Source organism: Echiichthys vipera (genome assembly GCF_963691815.1).
Source record: "Echiichthys vipera genome assembly, chromosome: 12".
Lineage (NCBI taxonomy): Eukaryota > Metazoa > Chordata > Actinopteri > Perciformes > Trachinidae > Echiichthys > Echiichthys vipera.
Genome location: NC_139837.1, coordinates 30,471,904 through 30,493,952, shown reverse-complemented (window position 1 = coordinate 30,493,952; position 22,049 = coordinate 30,471,904). Strand labels below are relative to the sequence as shown.

Here is a 22,049-nt window from a genome sequence, read left to right as displayed (position 1 = left end):
GGCATGTGAAGAATGCAGAGACACACAAAAATCCTCTTGGAGGTATGCCCTAAACACAACAGGAAGTCCGCCATTTTGATTGGAACATGCATGTACTTGAACAAACTCCTCCTACAGATATCAACGGAATGACATCATAGTTGGTATGTACACCTTCAAGACATGGGCAACGCTATATTGCATACGCGTTTTCATCATTAACATGATCATACATTGTCCAATTTGCACCAAACGTATCAGGAATGATTGAAACTGCACAACAGGTGTTCAGATCTTTTCCAAACTTCACATGTTTAATAAGTCCGCCCTGAACACATATGTAGGACACATTTGAATCATAGTAATAGCGCCCCCTACTGGCAACAGGAAGTTACATTTTATATATTTTGATGTCCTGTTCCTAGCCGGTTGAAAACATCCACATCAAATCCGGTCAGCACAGACTTAAGACCTTCATGATACTTGATCATGTAGCTTTTGGCTTTTCATCGAATTCTGTTGTCGTGGTGACCATCCTTCGTCATGAAACAGGAAGTGGTTGTAACGTCAACATACATAGTCCAATATGCCCAAAATTTCTCATGATTCCGATTCATTACAGTCCAGGCCTGAACACATCTGCATCTCACCATTTAGTCATATGCATAGCGCCCCCTACTGGCAACAGGAAAAGTGACAAATATGTACCGATTTACATGAAACTTACATTGTGGGTTCTACACTTGATGTATAGAAACAAGATGCATGTTTTGTGTATGTTGGGCAATGGTATGGTACCCTTTTGTGCCCACCATCAACAGGAAGTCGCTCTAACTTTAGCATGAATTGCCCAAACTGCAACAAATTTCCAAGAGATGGTAAGAGTCACGGCTTGAGGACAACTACATGCCAATATCGTCTAACAGGCACAGCACCACCTACTAGCAACATGAAATCAGACTTATATGACAAAATTAATCAGATTTACATGAAATTCTCAATATAAAGCACACTGCCATGAGTGCCAGCAACCAGTCACCTCCCCGACATGCACCGGGTGCAAGGGCCAGTTCACTGCTGCTTGCAGCTTTAATTCACATTTACTTATGTAAACTGAATGTAATCTAACAAATACCTGAATTTCCCCTCTGGGTATGAAAAAAGGCTGATTTTATCTTATCTTAATACAGCAAATCTACACAACTCTTTTGGACATGCCCCTCATCTTCTTTTATTCAGTGAAATAACTGACAGCAATTAACCGATCCATTATTCATTAACATCCCTAGGATAAATCTTCATTTTGTTTAGTGTGGGTAGTCCCATGATAGATGAAGCAAGATATTTAAACAGTCTTTAAAATTTTAATGTTTAAGGTTTATTGAGTGTCACTGACAAGTAGCATCAGTGTATACCTCCATCCTACCCACAGGATCCTCAAGTAAAGCAGAACGTGTAGCATGTTGCTGCTTACCTTGGTATTCCAGTTGTAATGATATCCCAGAGTTACCCAGCGTAGCTTGTCTAGTAAAGTCTTTGGTTTTCTCTTTCCAGAGAGATGCAAACTGTGGAGGAAATCAAACACAGCTCACTTACAAAGGCAGGCTGTTGGGAAACTGGACCAGTATAATATCACTAATGCCAAGTTCCCACTATAAGTGTTAAACTACACAACTTGCTGTCTTGTGTCGAGAGTCACCAACTCCAAGATCTTTCACCAGAAGAAATCCCTGATGTCTTCAGCTCCAGATATTAAAACAGGAGAAATGAGAAACAGTGACACCAACGGCAGAAGGATGACACGCGAGAAACGGTGAGTAACTGAGACCTTTGTGTAAAATAAATCAAAATATTTCCTATCATTAATCATATCAAGAATTCATAAAAGCAATTCTTACAATGAATACACACAAAGCTGTTTGATGGATTCTCTCTACGGTACAAAAAAACTAAACAAGATGTGTAGTATCATAAATTCAAATGAAGTTATCTTTTTAATATGTTCTGTAATTATTAGGCCGCCCCTAAATAGAAATAAAAAATATATCATTACCGGAGACCAAACCCATCGGTTTTCGTTTTATTTTTTGCTAATGGAAAAACCCTCTAATCCGAGGTGGCAAGCCATTGACATGAGGCAGACAGCGGTGGGTGCAAGAGTGCGTGTCAGGCAGAGGGTTACTGAGAGATCTGATATCTGATAGGTTATAACAACTAATAGGATGCTCTTAAATGTGTTTTGTTTGTATCTTTCTTTGACAATAGCTGACAGTATATTCAGAACTGTGGTTTCACTTTCACGGCACTGTGTCGGATTGAACGTCTATAATGAAAAACAACAAATGTGCTAATATTCAAATGAAATGATGCTGATGAATAAACAGGAGCAGACTGTTGTATTTCTGACGCCCAGATAGATCTAAAGCCCAGCCAAGATGCCCTCTGACGGTGCCAGATCCTGAACTTAGTCTAAGAGGTGGAGGGGGTTATTCCTGCACACTAAGAGCCTACTCACACTGTCCTTTTGGCCGCGGCCAAAACCGTTTTTTCAGCTAAAAGAGGCCAAAGAGGTGGGGCGGCCAAAGAGGTGGGCTTTAGTGGAGCCGTTTGCACATGTACGAGCACGAGCGTGCGCACGTGTACGAGCACGAGCACGAGCACGAGCCCTACGGCAGTATCGTTATGTCCGCCTGTTCGGACATGTAAATAGGAGGACGGACCATGCGCGGACATTTAACAACAACAACAATGGCGGTGAAAGGTTCACGTTGGTGTGGTGCGGGGGTGGAGTGTTTAGTGCAGATTTGGTCGGATGAAAATATTCAAAAACAGTCGACAAGACGCACAAAAACTCCGAGGTCTATGGAAAGATTTGTAAACAAAGCCACACACACGCGATCAATGCGTGTGACGTGTTACGGTGTGATGGCGTATGGACAGCAAGAAGCATTGGCCGGCCCTGGCAGTGTGAGTACAAACGGGGCTGGGGCGCGGGGGGAGAGGGAGGGGGGACAAGTACCCTAAAGTCCGGGTCGCGGTCCGGGAGGACAGTGTGAGTACGCTCTAAGGACATAGATTAAAAGCACATGAGTTATTTTCACATTTTAAGCAACAGTATTTATTAATAGGCTTATATTTATACCCAAATAGGCCATTTATCACTGTTTATTGGGAGAAACCAAGCATCTATATGGTAAAATCAGACATTCAGCACCCCCATAGCCAGAATGGAATAATCAATTGTTTCGTAACCAATTTGGGTATATATATATATATATATATATATATATATATATATATGAACATGTATAGTTATTAATAAACCATATTTCTATTGCACCTTTCAAAACGTTTTTAAAACAAAAATAAAACTAAAGCTATAAAAATAAACACTGTATAAAAACCTATGATATAGCCTATGATAACCATATTAAAAAGATGTGCTCCTAACAATATCAGTGTAAACATTATTTGAGAATTATTTTTTGAGAATAAATTCCGACCAAGGATTTTCTTGCTCAACCAGTGGTCGTCATATGGAGCGATTAGTCGACTAATCAATGTATATAGTATGAACACTGACAGTGAGTCAGTGTCACGACTTCCTGTATCTGGCCCTTTAAATTAAAAGCCCTCCAGCCTTTTAGGCCGAATACTTACCGCCAGTCAATATAGATTTTCAGTTAACTTTTACAAGACAGGGCTCCAAATGTTTTTGTTCTTTTCCCTTCGACCAATCGACCAATGAAATTTTGGTCTCCGGTAATGATATATTTTTTATTTCTATTTAGGGGCGGCCTAATAATTACAGAACATATTAAAAAGATAACTTCATTTGAATTTATGATACTACACATCTTGTTTAGTTTTTTTGTACCGCAGAGAGAATCCATCAAACAGCTTTGTGTGTATTCATTGTAAGAATTGCATTTATGAATTCTTGATATGATTAATGAGAGGAAATATTTTGATTTATTTTACACAAAGGTCTCAGTTACTCACCGTTTATCGCGTGTCATCCTTCTGCCGTTGGTGTCACTGTTTCTCATTTCTCCTGTTTTAATATCTGGAGCTGAAGACATCAGGGATTCCTTCTGGTGAAAGATCTTGGAGTTGGTGACTCTCGACACAAGACAGCAAGTTGTGTAGTTTAACACTTGCAGTGGGAACTTGGCATTAGTGATATTATACTGGTCCAGTGAATGGATTCAGAATCTCCCACGTCCGCATCGCGATTCATCTAAGAATCAATATTTCCCCCATCCCTAATAAAAACGCTTGCCATCACAATGTGTAACGGGAGCAGGGGGAGGCAGCCGAGCAGGTTCTCTCACCAGATTAATTAATAGGCGTGTTTCCATTAGCCCTATAGAGTGGCCTCCCGGAAAGTTTCAGGGCACGCCCTCTCATATGGCCTTTCACTGGTATCATTTCCATTACAGAAAAAAGGCTGGAGAGGTATTTACAAGACTCCGGAGGTGACTTATCACTCTGAATAGGTTTGGGTCGCCGGTCATCAGCTGATCAGTGATACAGCGGCGCGTTCTTCCTCAAGAGAAATACAAAATAGTTGTAGTATGATTTAAAGTGGGCCGTATTATCCGACAGGGCCATTTTCTACCCGGTCAAACAGCCTCCTGAGCTACTCACATGCAAATTAGGGGCGTTTTTGGCGAGATAGACGCGCTACATTTTGGGTAGTCGACCATAGTGGAAATGCACCTAATGTGTAGTCCATACAGGACAGGGACATGTTAAGGAGGGGGCTCTGGCCCTGATCCTTGATGAAAGACATGTTCAGCCAAAAGGACTGCTGCCAGAATTCTCTTACCTAAGGGTATGAACACTCTTTCCCCAGATGTCCTGGGTGTCAGAGGGAGACATGTGCGTGTCCAGGTTGCAGACATTGGGCTTCTGAGGGTACGTCTTCAGACACTGCCTGACCCAGAAGGGTTGGGAGCCGAGCAGGAATGGATTGGAGATGAAGATGAACCCTGAGCAACACAAAGTACAGTAGTGGGTCATGAAAACAAAAATGAAAAGTCTTCTTTAAAATTTAACCTACTGTTTATTACCTATTTACCTAGTGCTTATTCTCAATCAAAACAGTCACATTTAGCCTTTAAGGATTAGGGCGCACTCGCACTGTCCATCAGTACCGGGCCCCAGCACGTTTCAAGGCTTAAGTCTAGTTCGTTTGACCAGTGTGAGTGCAACCGTACCGTGCCTAGGAGAGGTCCACAGCCTCCTCGTTTGGGAGAGGTGGGCTTTTGTAAAGCACGTTTGCAAATGTACGAGCACGAGCACGAGGCCAACGGCGGTTCTGACGTCATTTTATGTGCACCTGTTCGGACATTGAAAAAAGAGGGATGAACCATGTGCGGACATTTAAAACAATGGCGGCGAAAGGTTCACGTTTGTGCGATGCGGAGGTGGAGTGTTTACTGCAGATTTGGTTAGATGAAAATATTCCAAAACAGTTGGACGAGACGCACAAATACTCTGAGGTCTATGGAAAGATTTGTAAACAAAGTGACGCATCGCGATGACGTCAATCGCAATGACGTCAATCAATATATACATATACATATATACATATAGGCAGCAAGAAGCATTCCGCCGAGGCCCAGGCAGTGTGAGTACAAATGAGCCTGACCCGCAGGGGGAGAGGGAGGGGGGGACAAGTACCCTAAAGTACGGGGCACGGTAGGGATGGACAGTGTGAGTGCGCCCTAAATCCTTGTTCCCATTCTGTTAATGATCAGTCCTGCTGTGGAGAACAGGTGCTCCGCTGACAGACACAGAGGTGGCAGGTCTCAGCAGCTGCTTTGACACAACACTCAGTTTTTTGGACCAGTGGCTTGGACTTTCACCACTCCAATGGGTTTTGCTGAGGACTAATGCATGGCTCACTGAAACAAGCGACGTTGTGGCCCAGAGCATCACTACTTTCCCCCTCCATGTTATCTGGGCCTTGCACAGTAACCCCGTCATGTAGTTAACAGAACTTCTCTCAGATGGTGAGGCAAAGAGCTGGTTCCAAATATCAAAGGTGTTTGTGTCTCAGGTCGAGCGCAAAAGCAAGAGGTGCTACATGCGCATGCACAAAAAGTTTTGAGTGCCGTTGCGTACCAATGGAGTTAATTTGAAGCTACTCGATAAATAGTACACTGTTTTTGGTTGTCCTAACATTGAGCGATGCAGCTGAACTTTTATTTTCTTAATTTTTACAACAAAACCTAAAATATTTTTTTTGTAGCTCAACAGACCAGCTAGAGACTCGGAGGAAATGTGTGGCACTTGTGTGTGCCTGACTGTGTATATGTGACTGTATGAGTGTGTGTAACTGTGTGTATGGAAGGGGAGAGTCTGCGGTGCATGGGACATACCTGTTTTCCAGTCCCATATTTGACAGCTTGGTCCACACTATAGATAGAGCTTCATTGAGACGCGAGGTCTGGCGCTCATGTGCTGTTAGGACCTCTCCTTTTTAATTCAATAAAATAAGTATTTATGATTATAATAATTCAGCAGCAGCAATTCAATTCCTGAAGCAGCGCACCTCCGCTGCTGGACGCAGGAAACCCTGAGTTTTCCTTTCAATTGTCATCTTTATTTTTCGCAGTGTCAGTTTTCTCTCCAAGTAAATACTGCATTTTATTTTGGTATTTGAGTCTGGTTTTGGTAAATAACTATTGGTCCCTCCATATGTCATGCATTTACTGTACCTGGGCAGCCCTGCAAGCTGAATGATCTCCAGTGTCTGACAGGCTGTAATCCAACTCTGGCAGCCTCCACATCACTCACTGAGGAAGGGTCCAGTAAACCTGGAACTATCTATTAATCATACAGACACAGACAATATTTCTTGTTAAAATTAATAACATTACATCAGCTGAGGAGAAGAATACAAAGGACTTGTAGAGCCCTATTCTAAGTACTCAAAGACACTTGAAAACAATGGAATTAAAAAGAAAATGGCAGAAGCTCAGTCCATAGGTGACTTGGCTGGGAACCGGAGGGTCGCTGGTTCGAGTCCCTGTGTGGACCATGGACTGGTGGCTGGAGAGGTGCCAGTTCATCTCCTGGGCACTGCCGAGGTGCTGTTGAGCAAGGCTCCGAATCCCCAACTACTCGGGGCGCCGGTCACTGGCAGCCCCCTCGCTCTAACATCTCTCCATTAGTTGCATGTATATAGGTCCTTTCTGTGCATGTGTGTGTGTGTGTGTGTGTGTGTGTGTGTGTGTGTGTGTGTGTGTGTGTGTGTGTGTGTGTGTGTGTGTGTGTGTGTGTGTGTGTGTGTGTGTGTGTGTGTGTGTGTGTAAAATGAAAAAATAGAGTGAAAATTGAATTTCCCCATTGCGGAATAAAGTAATTCTTCTTCAAACAAACTTAGGCTTGGCCCATGTTCCTACAGTAGTTTGGAAATGACATGTTTTTTAAGTGATAAGCATATCTATATTTTCAGGAGCAGAGATCTCTGCACATTCACAAATGAGTGCGTTTACATGGACGTACATATCCAGTTTATGAGGCTTATGATCTTATTCAGGATGGTGTTTACATGAGCAGAGAGAATGCAGGTTATTCATATTCCCCTTACACTATAAATACCATTCTGTTTGCCGAGTTCAACCGCTGTCTCTTTTCACCTGCACATACCATCTAATGCAATCTACTGAGCTATCCTGAAATGAGCTACATAATAACTTCCTCTGCACAGCTGCCAGTCATTTCCAAAAGACAAAACTGAGTAAGTACCTCTGAGAAAGCTGGCCAGTGTGTCCTGCTGCTGCTGCCGCCATCTTTGAACCGCTGTCTTATGAGGCGAGGGATGCAGAACATCAACAAAGTCAAAAGTAGATAGCGCCATCCTATTCATTTTGGCAATGGCAAAGGCTCGGTCCCCCAGGGTGCAATATTTGGTTTTGGTGATGGGGTAAGAAGGTTGGCGTCAGCAGAGCGGAGGCGGCGAGTGGGGGAGTGGCGATGGGGGAGATCAGTCAGGTATGAGGGTGCAAGGTTGTTGAGGGCTTTGTAGGTGATCTTGAAGTTGATACGTTGTTGTATGGGAAGCCAGTGAAGTTCACGGAGGATGGGAGTGATGTGTGCTTTGAAGGGGGAGTGAGTGAGCAGTCGAGTTTTGTACATATTGCAGTTTTTGCAGTGGAGGGGAGGCCATAAAGGATGCTATTGCATTAGTAGAGTCTGGAGGTGATGATGGCATGGATAAGTGTTTCAGCGGCTGAGGAGGAGAGTGGAGCGAAGGTGTGCAATGTAGCAATGTCAAAAAACAGAAAACAATCTCAACTTGCCCAAATATTATTTTTACTTGCCACAGGCAAGCAGACAACCGTTAGTTGCCTGCATTGCCTTACGCTGTGGGCCACACAATCTCACACTATGCATTGTCTCAGGTCAAATATGTATTGACTAGCATCCAGGTAACATCCAGGTTGTTTTGATTTGATCTGAAATAATTGGTTACTTTGATCTCATCTTTAAAAATACCCAAACTATATTAAGATATGTTCTCCAAATGCTGCGGTAATATTGACCTCTACATTACGATTCCATAAATTTCAACACATTCTACACGCTCTGTTGTGAGTGAAGTGGTTGACATGTACAATTGCAGACCATATTTAGGCTCTTATAAACATTTTAAGTAATGCATATGTTGTCTTATGTATTAATCTTTACATTATATATAGTAGTATTTAGGTTTTTTTATTCGTTTCAGGTCCTGATTTCTGAGATCCATACACTGCGGTCCAACCAGGAGGAGACAGACAGCCGCATTGTCCTGTACCTCCACCAGGCTGTCAAATGAGAGTACAAGTCCTGTGTGGTGAGGACACCTCACACAAACATTTTGATGATCCTCCTCTAACATGCCAGCTCAGATCAACCTCTCAATGTACCTTGAGCAAGCATCTGGCAGACATTGCATACTCATCATATAAATGTGACAGAATTGTCTGAAATCAGTGGGCCCTGGCTACTTTAGCCACCTGCTGGGATTCTATGTCTTTACTGGGGAGGACTGTACCAGTTTTAAAAGCAAAGGAAAGGTGAATCCCCTGAAGAAACTACAGCAGACTCCTAAACTCCACAATGCTTTCAGGCAGCTTAGGTCGCGCTCACACTGTCCATCCGTACCATGCCCCAGGAGGTTTCACGGTTAAAGTCTAGTTCGTTTGACCAGTGTGAGTGCAACCGTCCACGGCCCGACTAAATAGACTTAGAAGATCTCTTCAGTGAAGATGAGTAGTTTAGGTCAACTTTTATTATTTATTTATCAATTATTTTAGTATTGATATGAAAAAAAAACATTTGCCAAATTATCGATTTATCGACAAATTTTCAAGAAGTCAATTTGTTGTCAAATGTTAAAAATAACCATTCCGTTAAATCCCTGGGGTCAGAATTCTAAATAAAAATGTGTCAATTTTTGTCTGTAAGTTGTTTACATCAAAAGTAATGCCACTTTTTTATCATATTTAGGTTTTTTAGGGGTTTGGTGTAAAGCAGGGGTGCTCAATACGTCGATCGCGATCTACCGGTCGATCGCAAAGGTAGTATTGGTAGATTGCGTGACATTAAAAAAAATTGACGTCAGCCTATCATCCATCCTGTCTTTTGATTGATATACAGGGCAGCCAGTCAGGTGACATCTGAATTTTGTCTGACACTTAGGTCACTGCGCATGAGCAAACAACTGCGCTAAGTGCTAACTAACTAGCAAGCTTGTCAGCGAGTCACCGCCAGTTTTCAGCCTTCAGTTTTTACTCTTAAACCTAAGAAAGGGTATAAAAATGAGTGCGGAAGCTGGACCAAGTAAGAAGAAAAAAACGTATCACTTTCATACGGAATGGGAGGAGGACTTTTTTTTCACGATGACATTTTCCAAGTGCGTTTGCCTCATCTGTCAGTCTACCATCGCAATACCAAAGAAGGGGAATGTGGAGCGGCATTTTCGGACTGTTCATGGAAAATACGACACCAACTTCCTGCCGAAAAGCGAGCTGAGAAAGAGAAAAGTGAAGGAACTGAAATCCCAGTTGTCCGGACAGCAGTCATTTTTCACGCAACAAACTTCGAAAGCGAAAACTGCCACCGAAGCATCGTTCCGGGTGAGTCACATCATCGTTAATAACAAGAAGTCCTTCCAAGACGGAGAGATGGTAAAAGAGGCATTCGTTGAAGCCGCTGACTCATTGTTCCGAGACTTTAAAAATAAGGCAGAAATATTATCTTCGATCAAAGCTCTCCAGCTGTCGAGAAGTACAGTTACACGGCGCTGTGAAGCCATGGCGGAAGATTTAACCCAGCAACTTTGGAAGGACATCGGAGATTGCGAGTGTTTCTCACTGGAGTTGGACGAATCTACGGACGTGAGTGACACAGCCCAGATGTGCATTTTCATTCATATGGTGTTTAGTGATATCTCTACAAAAGAAGAGCTATTAACAGTACTGCCCATGAAAGAACAGACGCGAGGGGAGGACATATTTCAGGCTTTTAAAAACTTTGTCGGGAAAACTCAGCTCCCAGTGTACAAATTGATGTCCATCACCACGGATGGAGCACCCGCAATGGTTGGCCGCTTGCATGGATTTATTGCAAAGTGCAGGCAGGACGATGCTTTCCCAGACTTCCTAAATTACCATTGCATAATCCACCAACAAGCGTTATGCGCTAAAATGCTCAACATGAAAGAGATCATGGATGTTGCAACGAAGATCGCCTGTTCTATTTGCGCCAGATCTCTTCAAAGAAGGCTATTCCGTGCACATCTGGAGAATGCTGACTGCGACCACTCTGAGTTGTTGCTACACACTGACGTCAGATGGCTTAGTCGAGGGAAATTCCTGCAAAGATTTCGAGAGCTTTGTCCGGAGATTAAGGAGTTCTTCCGTGTAGCTGGACATGCAGAATACACGCAACTAAATGACGGTCAGTGGCTGTTAGATTTGGCATTTTTAACCGATCTGACCAACTTGTTGAATGACCTTAATCTAGAGCTGCAAGGAAAAGACAAAACAGTGACCAATATGATCAGCTCAGTTAATGCTTTCAAACGAAAAATGCAACATCTCTCCTCAAAGCTGCAGCGCCATGATTTGGCAAACTTCCAGAACCTGGCGTCAGAGCTGGAGATGCAAGGGAAGGCCTGTGTGCAACTTGACAGTGCACGCTACCCAGAGCAGATTGACAATTGTCTGTCAGAGTTTGACAAACGCTTTCAAGACTTTTCTTTGCTCGAGCCAATTGCTACATTCATGTGCTATCCTTTTCGGGAAGATGCTGAGGTTGATTCACTCGCATCAAAAATTGCATCACTGTTTCACCTGAACTCTTCTGGAGTGGAAGATGAGATTTTGACACTACAAGCCGACATTGAGCTGAAGTCTAGAGCTCATGGACAGTTCTGGAACTTACTCACAGAGGTAAAGTACCCCAACATGAGGAAATGTGCTACCTCATTGACAGCATTATTCGGCTCCACTGATTTATGTGAGTCAGCCTTTTCCCACATGAAGATCATAAAGTCCAAGTACCGTTCTGCCATGACTGATGAACATTTGGAAGTGTGCTTGAGGCTGGCTGTCAGTAGTTACTGTCCGGACTATGCATCCCTGGCTGATTCAATTCAGTGCAAGTCATCAGAGTAAACTCGGGTAATGACAAAAAATGTACATAGTTAATTGTGTTGTGTTGTGTTATGCAATATTGGCTCATGCGGTTATGCATGTACATCAACATACATTGTAGATATAAAGAATCCTCATTATATTTATAAATAAATATATGTTTTGCATTTTTGTAGTAGGTAGATCATTTTGACTTGATCATTTTATAAGTAGCTCGTATGCTGAAAAAGTGTGAGCACCCCTCGTGTAAAGGGTTAAAAATAAAGCATTTTAGTCATTATTTTAGCTTGGTACAAAATATAATCTTAAAATAGACACTTTAATGATAAAGAAATAACAGGCTGTGAAAATAAAAACACCCTGCGCGCTTAAGAAAAACAAAGAGAATTGTTGGTCCTCAACACATCTTCATCTTTGACCATCCAGAAATAGGGTTAATGTGTTGTCAAATGTAAAAAATAACCCATCCATTAAATTTCTGGGGTCAGAATTGTATGGGAAAATGTATTCATTTGTCTCTGTATGTTGTTTACTCCAAATGTTATGCCACTTTCTGTATCATTTTTTTATTTTTCGGGTTCTGGACGGGTGCAGCAAAGGGTTAAGAATAAATCCTTTGAGACAATAGTTCAGCTTGGTACCTGGCAGATTTGGAAAATAGACACATTAAGGATTAAGAAAATTTGATGGCATAAAAAAAGCCAGGGGGGGGACGCACTTGGACACCATTTTTCTATCCAGAATATTGGAGGTACCTGACAAATTACCCAAGAAAATCGAGACAGTTTTCGATTTATATGGAAAAATAAATATCATTATATAAGAAGAAGTGAATTCTGCTGAGACAGGGGGTCTAAATACAATTGACTTTGATCCAATGAACTGTACCTTCATATTAAAACGGTTACAAAATTTCCTTGGAAAAGGTGAAATTTTTTGGTCTGATAATCCTTCTAAAATCGTCAGGAATTTTTCGTAGTATAGATTTTTAATTAAGATGTGACTTTGATATTTCCAAACTACCTATCAAGTTAAATTTCACCAATAAGTTCTCCATTAGTGGAAACTCATATACAAACACAACTTTACTCCACACACAGTCCCAATATGGAATAATGACAGCATACTAATTAAAAGAAAATCTTTTTTTAATTTATCCAATTCCACCTAAAGCTAAAAAAGTTCATTTTAAACTTATGAATGAGATTTACCGGTGAAACTTCTTACATCGAAGGTATAACTTGGATTAGAATATTTGTACCTTTTGTAACTCAGATATGGAAACTATGTAACATTTGTTTGTTTTCTATTGAAGATTAACTAAAACCTTTTGAAATGCTTTTCAGTATTGGATGATTTACTGTATAATGATCAAATAATTCCAGTTTTGACATATGAAAATATAAAGTTTGGTCTCCAACTGGAGGACAAAAAAGTAGAATTTGGATACAATAATCTCATTATCTTGGCGAAATGCTTCATACACAAATGCCGTTTCTATTTTTGACATATTTGTAAATGTGATGAAACTATATAAAAAATATGTAAAATGTAAAACTGCAAAAGCCCTACACAAGGTTTCAGACTAACTTTTTTCACTAGGAGCACTGTGGGCCCAAACTGAACATTTGAGGGGCGCAACCAGAAGTTTTAGGGGCATGCACGTTAAATCAATAATAGATGCAAAAATTACAATATGCTGTTTCAAATTCAGTGTCACATTTTTATTGTGCTCTTTTGAAGATCAAACATAGAAGGTAAACCGACAGCACCATCACTGTCATGACAGTACAATATTAAAAAATACACCATACATTCGGAATAAGGGGTGTGACGATATTAATAACCCACCATCACCACGCAGCAGGGTAAGACCTGCTAACTTAAAACCACAGAGAAAGATAACAAGAGGGCCTGAAAATCTGATTGTGGGTGACTTTTCTGTAAAAGATATGAAAAGCAATAACAACACCAAGTACTCTGCTTGCCGAAGGACACGGTGTCTGACTTGGAAAAAAGAATCCTGGAAATTGTGGCTGCACACCCAAATGTGAAAAATATCATTCTGCACATTGGTTTTAATGACATTGAAAAACAACAATCAAGGGAGCTGAGAGAGCACCTCAAACTCTTTGAAACAGTCAGCGCTGTGAATGCTGAGGGATCGGGAGAGGAGCTGAGAGATTCAGTCGACTTTACTCGCTGAATGAGTGGCTCTCCAGCGCTTTTCTTGCTCGTTCAATGCATTTTATTGACAATTTTAGCTTTTTCTGGGACCGCAGGCATCTTTTTAAGGCAGACGGACTTTGTCTAAATAAGCTGGGAGTAAAGCTTTTCATGACCAACATGTCTTACTTCCTGCGTCATCCATCTATCATCACTGCCAAGGACAAGAGACAAGAGGAACCAACGAAAAAGGAAGACACAACACAGCTTATCATGAACGTCGAAAGAGGACCGCCATTGCAAAAGGAGAGCGCTGACCATGAGAGACACCAGAGCAAAGAGGAGAGGTGTCCATCCCCCTCTACCGCCCCCTTCATTTCAAATGCGCGTGAAGATCCCTCCCCCACACCCTCCAAGCCTCCATCCAGGTCTCCATCCTTCTCCCTTCCTAAAGTAAGCCTTTCTCCCCCCTTGGAGTTCCGGGAGCTATCCCCACCCACTCCCTGCCCTACTTCTATTTTTACCCCCCTTGACCGACCTCAGCAATCCCCCCCCCCCCTCAGCGTCATCTCAGTGCCACCCCTCTCTCACCTCCTCCCTGCCCTCCACAAAGGCGTGCTTCACAAACCCACAACCCTACTTCGCCCCTCTCACGTCATCCCCTCTACGCCCTCAACGTCCACCTTCAGTAGTTCGTTCCAGCTTTGACGCTGCTCACTCCTCCTCCCCCTCATGGCCACCCCCGCCCCACCCTGACAGCAGTCCTGAATATTACTGATACAGAAAAGGGTTCAGCAGTAGACCACATTATCAGCTGGGCCCAAGGTTGCCTACGTCAAAGCTTGGCACCTTCTTTATTCCTGTTGTGACTACCAAGAGAGTGAACATTGGGAAACTTAGACACCCTGCTAACCTAAACAATCTCATTCCTATTCTCTCCAAATCAAAGTCAACATTGAAGCCTGTCAATAACACCATCAGGATGGGTCTGCTCAATGTTAGGTCTCTAAATAACAAATCATTTTTAGTCAATTTTATTACCACTTCCAAACTTGATTTTATGTTTTTATGTATGTAGATCTGGGAAAAGTGGGGGAGGGGTTGCTGCTATATTTAAAAACATATTTCAGGGGAAACAGATGTCACTTGGTGATTCTACATCATTCGAATACCTGTGTGCTGTGTTGAAATGCTCTCCCAAAATTCTCCTGGTAATTATTTACAGGCCACCTAAATACTCAGCAAATTTTTTCGATGATTTTACCGAATTATTGTCTAGCATCTCCACTGACTTTGACTGCCTAGTTATAACTGGTGACTTTAATTTTCATATTGACGATTTGAATGACAAGGGTGCAAAGGAACTTTTTACAATTTTAGATAGATCTGAACTGTCTCAACATGTGAAAGAGGCTACTCATTGTAAAGGACACACCCTGGACCTGATTATCACAAATGGTCTCAAGGTTTCTGATGTTCTTGTGACTGATCTTTCATTGTCTGATCACTTCTGTGTTTTCTTTAATATATCTTTAATTCCAGAGACACAAACAGAATCAAAGAATGTCAAAAAGCGCTACATCAATGAACATGCAAATGTACTCTTTAAAAATGCCATCTCCTCACTACCACCTCTGAACCCATTAATTCCAGAGACACAAACAGAATCAAAGAATGTCAAAAAGCGCTACATCAATGAACATGCAAATGTACTCTTTAAAAATGCCATCTCCTCACTACCACCTCTAAACCCATGCCATGTTGATGATCTTGTAGACAACCTTAATTCCAAAATTGTGAATATTATAGATGTCATTGCACCTGTTACAGTTAAAACGATTTCTGGTAAGCAAAAGGCACCCTGGAGAAAAGCTGCTGTTGTAACAGCCCAGAGAAGAGAGTGCAGGAAGGCTGAACGAATCTGGCGAAATACAAAACTTCATATTCACCATGACATCTATAAAGAGAGCCTCCAGGCCTACAACTTAGTCCTAAAAAATGCTAGAGAAACATTCTTCTCCAATATCATAAACAGCAACACTAATAAGGCCAAAACCCTATTTGCAACTGTCGACAGACTGACCAACCCCCCAACACAAATACCAGCCGAACTCCATTCCACACAGAAATGCAATGAGTTTGCATTCTTTCATACTGATAAAATTGAAGGCATCAGACGTGCCATCAATATCTCAAACAAAAAAGTTGGATCACCACCCCGTTTAGGCCAAAATCACACAGCAATGATGGCAAGCTTTAATGCCATAGACTCTAAAACTCTAGTGGAAACAGTGACAGATCTAAAGCCAACCACCTGCTGTCTTGATGCTTTACCTACCAACTTCTTTAAGAATGTTTTTGACTGCCTATCAACAAACGTATTGGAAATAGTTAATAACTCTATTCAATCGGGAAATTTCCCAAAGGCCTTCAAAACTGCAGTCATTAAACCTCTTCTAAAAAAGCGGAGCCTAGATGCCTCTATTATCAACAACTACAGACCAATTGCAAATCTACCATTCATAAGTAAAATAACTGAGAAAGTTGTACTCCAACAACAACTAAATCACTTCTTGGCTTCTACTGGCTGCCACAACAACCTCCAGTCAGGATTTCGACCTTTTCATAGCAACGAGATGGCCCTTATTAAAGTTATAAATTACATCCGTCTTAACAGAGACTCTGGCAAAACTTCAGTACTAATGCTATTGGACCTCAGTGCTGCATTTGACACTGTCGACCCCTCAATACTTTTAGACAGGTTGGAAAACTGGGTGGGGCTCTCAGGCACAGTCTGAAACTGGTTCAAGTCATATCTACAAGATAGGAACTATTTTGTTTCCATTGGCGACTTTGTATCAGAACAAACCAACGTAACGTGTGGAGTCCCCCAAGGTTCAATCTTGGGGCCAACTTTATTTAACATCTATATGCTCCCACTAGGACAAATCATGCAAAATAATAACATTGACCACCATTGTTATGCCGATGACACCCAAATCTATGTAGCGCTATCACCAAATGACTATCGCCCCCATAGATCTTCTGTGCCACTGCATAGAGCAAGTCAAACACTGGATGTGCCAAAATTTCCTTCAACTAAATAAGGATAAAACTGAGATAATTGTTTTTGGTGCTAAAAAAGAAAGGTTTAAACTCATCCAACACCTTCAATTACTGTCCCTGAAAACCTCAAATAAAGCAAGAAATCTTGGGGTTATTATGGATTCTGATTTACATTTCGACAGTCACATCAAATCAGTTACAAAATCAGCCTACTATCACCTTAAAAATGTAACAAGACTTGGGCTCATGTCAGCTCAAGACTTAGAAAAACTTGTCCATGCCTTTATTACCAGTAGGCTAGACCACTGTAATGGTCTTCTTGCAGGTCTTCCGAAAAAAACTGTCAGGCAGTTACAGCTTGTTCAGAACGCTGCTGCTAGAGTTCCAACAAAGACCAAAAAATGTGAGCACATCACACCAATTCTTAAATCATTACACTTGCTTCCTGTACGTCAGAGAATTGATTTCAAAATCCTCCTGCTCACATATAAATCACTACATGGTCTAGGGCCGAAGTATATCACTGATATGCTCCCACTACATAAGCCTTCTAGATCACTAAGGGCGCACTCACACTGTTCTTCCGTACCGGGCCAAAACCGTTTTTTCAGCTAAAGCCTAGTGCGTTTGAGCAGTGTGAGTGCACCCGCTCCGCGCATAACTGCGGACAGCGGGCCGTCCACGGCCCGCCTGAGATAGGTGGGCTTTTGTAGAGCCCGTTTGCACATGTACGAGCACTAGCGCGCGCACGTGCACAAGCACGATGCCTACAGCGGTTCTGACGTCATTTATGTGCGCCTGTTCGGACATAGAAGTTAGAAGGACGGACCATGCGCGGACATTTAACAACAACAACAACAATGGCGGCAAAAGGTTCACGTTGGTGTGATGCGGAGGTGGAGTGTTTACTGCAGATTTGGTCGGATGAAAATATTCAAAAACAGTCGGACAAGACGCACTAAAACTCTGAGGTCTATGGGAAGATTTGTAAACAAAGATACGCATCGCAATGACGTCAATCAATGCGTGTGACGTGTTACGGCGTGATGACGTATGGACAGCGAGAAGCATTTGCGCGAGGCCCAGGCAGTGTGAGTACAAACGGCCTAGGGCGCGGGGGGAGAGGGAGGGGGGACAAGTACCCTAAAGCCCGGGGCGCGGTGCGGAAGGACAGTGTGAGTGCGCCCTAAGAACCTCTGAGGCCATTCTGTTAGTGGTTCGCAGAGTAAACTCAAATCAAGGGAAAGCATCTTTCAGTCATTATGCAACAAACAGCTGGAATAAACTTCCTGAAGATGTAAGATTTTCACCCACTCCGACTACTTTTAAAACTAGACTGAAAACTTTTATGTTCACCTTAGCTTTCTGCTTAATCTTTGCACTTTTAACGTCCGCACTGTTTTTATTATTGTCTGTTTTTATTCTCTTTGTCTTTCTGTAATGCATTTTAATTCATGACATGTTGTGCTGTGAAGCACTTTGAGTCTGCCTTGTGTATGAAAAGTGCTATACAAATAAAGTTGCCTTGCCCTTGCCTTGCCTATTAAGTCCACGAAAAATGAGACGCATCAAGATTTTAACACAAAATGTCGGTACTTTCTTTACAGGAGGGTTTATTTTAGCAGAGAGCTGTGGTGGGGCTGCAGGTGTCTTTGCATAGTACCTGTGTTAGCGGTAAACTAAATAAAAGTAAAGTATAGTATTTTAAAAAAAAATTTAAAATATGAACCGTATCTACACTGACTGTTCAGATCAGTCTGTGTGTCACCTGCTGCCTCACTCACTGTGCTGGGCGGAGAAACAAAGTTAATAATTCAGTTAAACACTGTTGATTTCTTCTCATAGAGCAGACATGAAAACTATTTAGATTTTTTTTTGCTGTCACTCGGCTTAGCAGCTCGTTACATATGAGGCTTCGGGTCCGTCAGGTCCCGACACTGTGACTAGCTGCTTGAGCTCACGTGTTACTTGTTTGTGTGACTGTGCTGACGGCACTATCTTCTTACACTGCTTACATATTGTTCCTGTCTGTCACTATGTTGCTGTGTGGGGGCGCTACTCTGTGTGAGCGACTCCTGACATGGCTCAGCGTTTGCGTGTTTTACCGTGAAGTTTTTACCGTTCTACTGTATGTCATCTTTTACGTTTTGTTTGTCGAGATGTTGAGTGAAAACGCTTTCTACCTAGCCTATTTATGGCTAATGATCGCTAATCTAAAGCTTGTAAATGGACTTTGCATATAACCAGTGCAGTCTCTCACCGCAGCTCCAGATAGGCGCACCTACGCACGGAACTACCTAATGGAGCTGAGACACCAGCCGGGAACCGATGGATCCCTCCATACAAACAGCATTCCACTTGAAATACTCCGGGGGCACAAGCTAAAGCGGATACGAAGGAAAAGAGGCTCGAGAGGTGGGATACGGAACAGATTAAGGAGGAAAGGCAGTCGGCTACCGTTACCAGCCATAACCCTTTCGAACGTCAGATCACTACGGAACAAAGCCAAGGAACTTTGCACACTCATCAGATACGACCAAGATTATCGGCAAACCAGTCTCTTTTGCTTTACCGAGACATGGCTTACTGAGGATACAAGCTTCGAGCCAGATGGTTTTACCACCATCATTCGCTTTGACAGAGATGCGGTAAAAACACGGAAGTCAATTGGGGGCGGGCTCTGCATGGCTGTCAATGACAAGTGGGCGACAAACACTACGTTGCGGGAGACCTGCAAACACTACGAGACAATGACTGTGTCTTTTAGACCACACTATCTACCCCGGGAATTTTCCCAGATCACTGTCATCTTAGTATATGTTCCAGGGCACGACTTCAATCTAGCCGCTGAACACATAGTTGAGAGCTATAACAGAGCTGTCAATCAGACTGGAGACCAACCAGTGTTTATTCTGGATGACTTTAACAGGTGCGATATCACCTCCTACCTGCCAAATTTAGAGCAACATGTCACAATCCCCACCAGAATGCAGAATATACTAGATTTATGCTTCAGTAATATCCCAGACGCCTATTTTTCAAAATCACGCCCACCCCTTGGCCGTTCTGATCACAATGTTATTTTGTTACTGCCAAGATACAGGTCACGATTAAAAACAGGGGAACCCATAACACAACACGTTAGAGTCTGGAATAAAGAGGCAGCTGAATCCCTAAGGGGCTGTTTTGAATTAACAGACTGGGATTTGTTTTTTAACGACAGTGACAATGATTTTAACTTTTTAACAGACCTACTTACCTCCTACATTCTATTTTGTGAGGATACTGTAACACCCATCAAACAAATAAGCATCTTCCCAAACAATAAAAAATGAGTTAACAAGGACATGAAAATCTGCCTGGTCCAGAAGAAGAAGGCCTTCCTAGAAGGAGATAAACCCAGGGTGAGGGAACTGGAGAAGGAGTTTAGGAGGAAGGCCTAGTTGGCTAAAATTGACTATAAAAACAAGGTGGAGCAGAAATTAATTTCTGGGAATGCGAGGGAAGCATGGCAAGGCTTGAACATCATGATGGGCAGAACACCCAAACCTGCAGAGACTGCCTGCCCGGATCCAACTCTGGCAGAGAAATTAAATGTCTTCTTCACCCGCTTCAATGGGGACAGCACAACATCCACCCGGGCCCCCCTAGCCACTAGCGCCAGTCTCCAATCCCTCCTTATTGATGAAGAGCTGGTGACCTCCACACTGCACAGAGTCAACCCACACAAGGCCTCTGGCCCTGACAGGCTTAGAGGTAGGGCACTAAAGGAATGCCCCACTCAGTTAATTGGCGTTCTCACCAGGCTGTTCCAACACCTACTGGACTCTGGCTGTGTCCCTGACCAGTGGAGGGAAACCACCATCATTCCCATCCCCAAGCACTTGCTAAGGCCCTAAAGGACTACAGACCAGTGGCACTAACATCTGTGCTGTGCAAATGTATGGAAAAGGTGGTCTGTAACCTCCTATCAGGCATGGTGTCAGACAAGCTAGACCCATTCCAATTTGCCTACAGGGCAAGACGCTGGTGTGGAGGATGCAAGCCTCACACTTTTAGACACTGTCACCAAAAACCTGGACTCAGCACACCCACACACCAGGATTTTATTCATGGACTTTTCCTAAGCTTTTAACACAGTGAGCATCGACAAACTTTTCCATCACCTATCAGATCTTCAGGTTCACCCAACACTGACCCTGTGGATAAAACATTTTCTGCTGGACAGACCACAACAGGTGTCTTTTAATGGGGTTAAATCAACAAAGCTCATTTTAAACTCTGGACTCCCCCAAGGCTGTGTTTTATCCCCAATTCTCTTTTCGGTGTACACGGACAACATCCAGTGTAACAGTGAGGGTATGGCACTTTTTAAATATGCAGATGACATTACCTTGGTTGCACACATGTCCCACATTGATGCCCTAGCCCGATACCAGCAGGCAGTGGACAAGCTGTCTGATACTTTGTTGAGCTCTCCTTAGAGCTCAACATAGCAAAAACAAAGGAGCTATGCTGTGGGGGCAGAGACAAGGCATCACAGCTAGTGGAACAAGTGCAGGTATTTAGGTACCTGGGCACAGAAATAGACAGCTCCCTGTCCTTTTCACAACACACCAATACAATATTCAAGAAAGCACAACAACGTCTTCATCTGATCAGGAAACTCAGGACATTTCAGGTCAGCAAGGACGTGCTAACTTTGGTCTACCGCTCCCTCATTGAATTAGTACTCACTTTTAATATACCTTCCTGGTACAACCAACTCACCATCAAGCACAAAACAAGACTCTCCCAGATAGTAAACCATGCTGCCAAAATAACTGGTTCCCCCCATACCCCCCTATCTGAGCTGTACAGTCGCTCAGTGATCAGGAAAGCCAACCTGATCACAGAGGACCACTCTCACCCCCTCCATCACTCCTTCCAGCTACTACCATCAGGCAGGCGTTTCAATGTACCACTGGCCTGGAAGAACATTTACAAGAAATCCTTCATCCCTTCTGCAATAGCCATACTGAACAACACAAAATGACTACCACAGCTGATACCTCAACACCCCATGTCTTGTCCTTATATGTCTGTGTGAATGTTTCTTGTGATTGAAGCCTTGTCTAAGAACATTTTCTGTAACCCTTGTGTAACAGACAATAAAGTATTATCTTATCTTATCTTATCTAG

At 42.6% G+C, this 22,049-nt stretch overlaps 1 protein-coding gene across 1 annotated transcript in view; it reads right to left on the bottom strand.

The window, feature by feature from the left end:
* alkbh1 (alkB homolog 1, histone H2A dioxygenase) overlaps positions 1 to 22,049 on the bottom strand; it is a gene marked incomplete at its 5' end in the record, with an annotated part of 32,736 nt that overhangs the window by 9,394 nt on the left and 1,293 nt on the right. The window contains 3 exons of the mRNA XM_083924063.1: positions 1,454 to 1,544; positions 4,811 to 4,973; positions 6,708 to 6,816. Of these exons, the coding sequence (XP_083780189.1) occupies positions 1,454 to 1,544; positions 4,811 to 4,973; positions 6,708 to 6,816 (363 nt within the window). The remainder of the gene's footprint in view (positions 1 to 1,453; positions 1,545 to 4,810; positions 4,974 to 6,707; positions 6,817 to 22,049) is intronic.